The sequence below is a fragment of the Pseudophryne corroboree genome, chromosome 2 (genome assembly GCF_028390025.1).
Source record: "Pseudophryne corroboree isolate aPseCor3 chromosome 2, aPseCor3.hap2, whole genome shotgun sequence".
NCBI classification, from domain to species: Eukaryota; Metazoa; Chordata; class Amphibia; order Anura; family Myobatrachidae; genus Pseudophryne; species Pseudophryne corroboree.
The window spans coordinates 81,835,900-81,840,650 of record NC_086445.1 but is presented as its reverse complement, the minus strand read 5'-3'; the positions used below and the strand labels follow the sequence as shown (position 1 = coordinate 81,840,650).

Sequence of the window (4,751 nt, the reverse complement as noted above, 5' to 3'; positions counted from 1 at the left end):
AATGGTCTGTATGTTGTTTTTGACTGTCATTTTTGGTCTCTTGTAGGAGAATTGTTTTGGGTGACGTAACCGTAGTATATTATTTCAAATTTGTGTGCTATATAACACAAATTGGTCCTTTCTTTATTTTGGATCAGGTAAGTTCCCTTGGCCTGTGTTGGTGCCTGTTTGTGTTAATGGTCTGTATGTTGTTTTTGACTGTCATTTTTGGTCTCTTGTAGGAGAATTGTTTTGGGTGACGTAACCCTAGTCTATTATTTCAAATTTGTGTGCTATATAACACAAATTGGTCCTTTCTTTATTTTGGATCAGGTAAGTTCCCTTGGCCTGTGTTGGTGCCTGTTTGTGTTTGTTCAAAGTGTTTTGATAATGTTTGTTTTCCATCTTGTTAATAAATGCTATGTTTTTTTCCAGGATTGATCAGCAAAGTAGTGTTGTTCTTGGCTGGACTAGCTACTAAAGGGCTAACTTTTTGTTTGTTTTATTGTAATGTTTTAAACCAATTAGTCATTATTTTTTAGTAGGTGTTTGTGATGTGTTTGATGCTGTGTATTTTTTTTTATACTATTTTTAACATTTACAATTTAACATATGTAGCTTTCATCAAAAAAATAATTTTGTTTATCTTTTTTGTGATAATATTCCTTTTGTTCCTGAATTGAACTCAGAAAAAATGTCTTACGCTCCTGCAGTAAGTTGACACCCCCTTTTTTTTGAAAAATTTTGGTTGTATATTTGTTGGACTTTGTTTTTGTCTTATTCAACCTTTTTTTGTTTTATTTTTTAAAGTGTGTGATGTCAATATTTATTGCTGCCGAAGCCCTACCTCCCCAACCCACGCCAGCACTCCCACCCCAACCGACAGCCCCACAACCACAACCGGCTCCTCATCAACCAAGGCAACGGAGGCGTGCTAGGCCACCAATTTTCCGACCCCGTGTCCTACTTTTTGGGATGCCAGATGATGTGGTTGTACGTAGATACAGGCTGCCACCACATCTAATCCTAGACACTCTCTCCATAATAGAGAGTGATCTGGAGTCTGAAATTCGGTATCCTACAGCAATACCACCATTGACACAATTCCTTGCTGTGTTACATTTTTTGGCTACAGGCTCTTATCAGCATGTGGTAGGAGACCTGGTTGGCATGTCGCAGGGCCAGTTCAGTAAGGTCCTGCGGCGTGTCTGCCAGGCTTTCCTAAAGCGTGTGAAGCAATTTATTGCTATGCCTTTGGATGTTGGTGCCCTAGATGTGGTGAAGCGGCAATTTGAGGAAGGTGGTAGTCGCTTCCCACATGTTATTGGGGTTGTGGATGGCACACATGTAGCTATTCAGCCACCAAAACATAATGAAGAAATTTATAGAAACAGGAAACTGTTTCATTCTCTGAATGTAATGGTTGTTTGTGGGCCATCCCTCCAGATCCTTTCCCTGAATGCAAAGTTTACTGGAAGTTCCCATGATGCGTATGTCATTAGACAATCAGGGATATGGCACAGATTAAGATCAAGTCAACGAGCAGACATGTGGTTATTGGGTGAGTTGTTGCACAATTTTGTGTAAAATATTTTAATTTTTAAAAAAATAGACTATTTCTAATTTTGGTTTATCATCAAACAGGAGACCGTGGATATCCTTGCACCCCCTGGCTCATGACTCCTTACCGTAATCCCAGGCCAGGACCACAGACGGCATTTAACTCCGCGCTTACTGCCACTAGGCAGCTGGTGGAGCGCACAATTGGGGTCCTTAAAGGGCGGTTTCGTGTGCTCCACCGCACTGGTGGCGACATCATGTATTCGCCGGAGATGGCAAGTAAACTAGTGGTCCTGTGCGCTATACTACACAACATCGCGGTAAGGAGTAGCGTAGAGCTTCCTCAGACAGAGGAATTGCCTGATGAGGAGCCAGGGGTTGTCCGACACTTCGGTGGGGGGAGTGTTACACGGAGGGGGAGCCAAGTCAGGGCAAGCATTGTTGCGGAATATTTCAGGTATAGTGTTTTAAGTTTCTCTTTTTTAATCAAAATAAAACCACAGTATGCTTTTGTATTTTGATTAATTTTGTCATTTTGTTTGCTATTGTAAGGCCATTGGGTAATTTTTTTTTGGCTTTGGAATATGTAATATTTATTTGCCACTAAATCCGTTAACACGTTAAGCTTACAATGTGTTATTTGCAAAAACAATACTGTGATGTTGCTAAATAGTGTCCTTATTTGTTTTCTATCCTAAAATCCTGTTTATTTCAACAAACACACAAACAAATGAAACTTAATGTTGTCCACTTTGTGACTGTCCAGCTGAATGATCACACAAACTGTGGTGAGTACACAGATTATGTATCTGAATTTACCCAAAACTGTGTGTGTGTCTGTGTCTGTTTGTTTTGTTTTATGTTTTAATTTTTTAAAAATTCCTTCTGCGAATGCGTATTTCCGCTCGTGCTAATTAACACTCTGCTCTTCCCAGCATTGCAAAGATCAATAAAGTTATTAGAAATTACAGCATAGATTTTGGACCAATCACATGCTAGCAGACACTAGAAATATATGCCCAAATAAGGAAAACGCCATTGCCATGATGCGTGCGGCACCTTTCACCAGGCGGGAGCTCCGCGTCCTGGTTGCGGTCATTTACCGCCGCATAGGCCGCGTTGGGCGCTTCATCCCAAATCGGGTTAAGCGCGAGGCCTACGCGGAGGTCCGCCGCCTGCTGCGTTCTCGCGTCCGCAGCAGGCGGACAATAATACAGTTGGAGAGGAGATGGAGTGATCTCCGCAGGAGGACTCCAGAGCTGTTGGCAGAGATCCGGCAGCAAATCCGCGCAATGCATGCACGCAGTAAGTTACATTACATAAGATTAATAGCATAAATTGTGCAAATTTACACTAAGTGGTAGGCTAATTGCAACACTGAGTGAACATTTTTTTACAATAGGACAGTGTGTGTGGTTAGGGCAAACAGTACTGACTGTAGCAAAATGTCACCAAACAAGTGCATGTTTTCCTGAAAAAAAAACCAGGCAGGAAACTGTACCAAAAAACTTGATCAGTGCTGTCTATATAATAAGGTGGCTTGAATAGTGATCTGGTGATGTTGCCTAGACCAATCAATATGACTCAATGGAATAGATTAAGGAATGAGCGTCCAAATAATTTTTTGGACTCATTTAGTTTGCTGTGGGCAACATGAAGAGGATTTTTTGTTTTGTTTTTTGGTTAAAAAAAACCACTGTGTCTTTTACATGGAACAGAACAGTGAAATTTACAATTGTTTAGTATGTAATTTAACATGCAAATTAAATTTTAACACAAATATCATTATAGGACGACCACAACGGCAAGCAACACATGAGGCACCATCTCAGCCCCCTTCCCCTTCTCACTCCCCCTCCACTTCCCAGTCCCCCTCCCCTTCTCACTCCCCCTCCCCTTCCCAATCCCCCTCAGTTTCCCAGTCCCCCTCAGCTTCCCAATCCCCCTCTGCTTCCCAGTCCCCCTCAGCTTCCCTGTCCCCCTCAGCTTCCCAATCCCCCTCTGCTTCCCAGTCCCCCTCAGCTTCCCAGTCCCCCTCAGCTTCCCAATCCCCCTCAGCTTCCCAGTCACCCTCAGCTTCCCAGGCCCACTCCACTTTCCACTCCCCTTCTCACCCCACCTCTCCTTCTCTTTCTGTGACCCCTTCTCCTCCTTCCCATACCCCTTCTCCTTCAAATTCCAAATCACCTTCTCAGCCCCCCTCACCCTCTATTGGCCTAACATTCTCTCCGCCCCCCTCGCCCTCTCAATCAGACCCACCCTCTGAAATAACATCCCCAATCCCTCCTCCTTCCCCCATCCAGCCTCCTTCCCCCATCCCTCCTCCTTCCCCAATCCCTCCTCCTTCCCCAATCCCTCCTCCTTCCCCCATCCAGCCGCCTTCCCCCATCCAGCTGGCATCACCACCCAGCGAATGGGCAGAAGAAGCCCCAGATGGGCTAAGTGACAATGTTGTGGAGGAAAGTAAGTGTTTTTACATTTTTACAATAATGATTACCTACTTAGACTTACAATCTCAAAACATGCCCTGTTGTACTGTTGGGAATACGCTACCAAGGGAAAAAAAAAGAGTTATTATTCATGGTGTACATGTTGCATTGAATTTTTAAAGAGTGTCATTATATGTAGTGTTATGTGTGCAATGTTTTGTGTGTCCACTCTAGGTCGACACTCATTAGTTCAACAGGGTTGCCAGGACAACATGGTTTATCTGTGCTCAGTTTTGATGGTAACATTTCTACTTAAGTGGAGTTCTCTTTAACATGGGACGTTGCCCATAGCAACCAATAAGATTATAGTTTAAATTTGTAAGTCCACTTTTACAAGATAATATTTTTATTTTTATTGGTTGCTATGGGCAACGTCCCTTCTTAAATAGAACTCCAGTAGTAATAAATGTACCCCATGGTGTGGTCCACTTTCTTGTAATAAACAAAAAAAGATTGCTGAGCAGGCTTGTGTGTTGTTCTGCTACTGATTTATCTTGAAAACAGCCATGATGTCGTCACTTAGGAATTAAAGCAGGCCTCTCCAAACTGCGGACATACAGCTGCTGAGAAACTACACATTCCAGCATGCCCTGACACCGTTTTGCATTCTCTGTCCCCAAAACTGTGTCAAGGCATGCTGGTCTATGTAGTTTCACAACAGCTGGAGGGCATCAGTTTGGCCAGGCCTGCATTAAAGTGTGCTTTGTGCCCTGCTTGTATAAT

General features: G+C 43.0%; 1 protein-coding gene across 1 annotated transcript; it reads left to right on the top strand.

Moving 5' to 3' along the window:
• The first annotated feature begins 897 nt into the window (after nucleotides 1–897).
• Nucleotides 898–3,445, top strand: LOC135050526 (putative nuclease HARBI1). The gene is made up of 4 exons (XM_063956999.1): nucleotides 898–1,540; nucleotides 1,624–1,996; nucleotides 2,306–2,327; nucleotides 3,331–3,445. The coding sequence occupies exons 1-3, from the start codon at nucleotides 955–957 to the stop codon at nucleotides 2,307–2,309; spliced, it is 963 nt and encodes a 320-aa protein (XP_063813069.1). The 5' UTR covers nucleotides 898–954; the 3' UTR covers nucleotides 2,310–2,327; nucleotides 3,331–3,445.
• The last annotated feature ends 1,306 nt before the right edge of the window (nucleotides 3,446–4,751 follow it).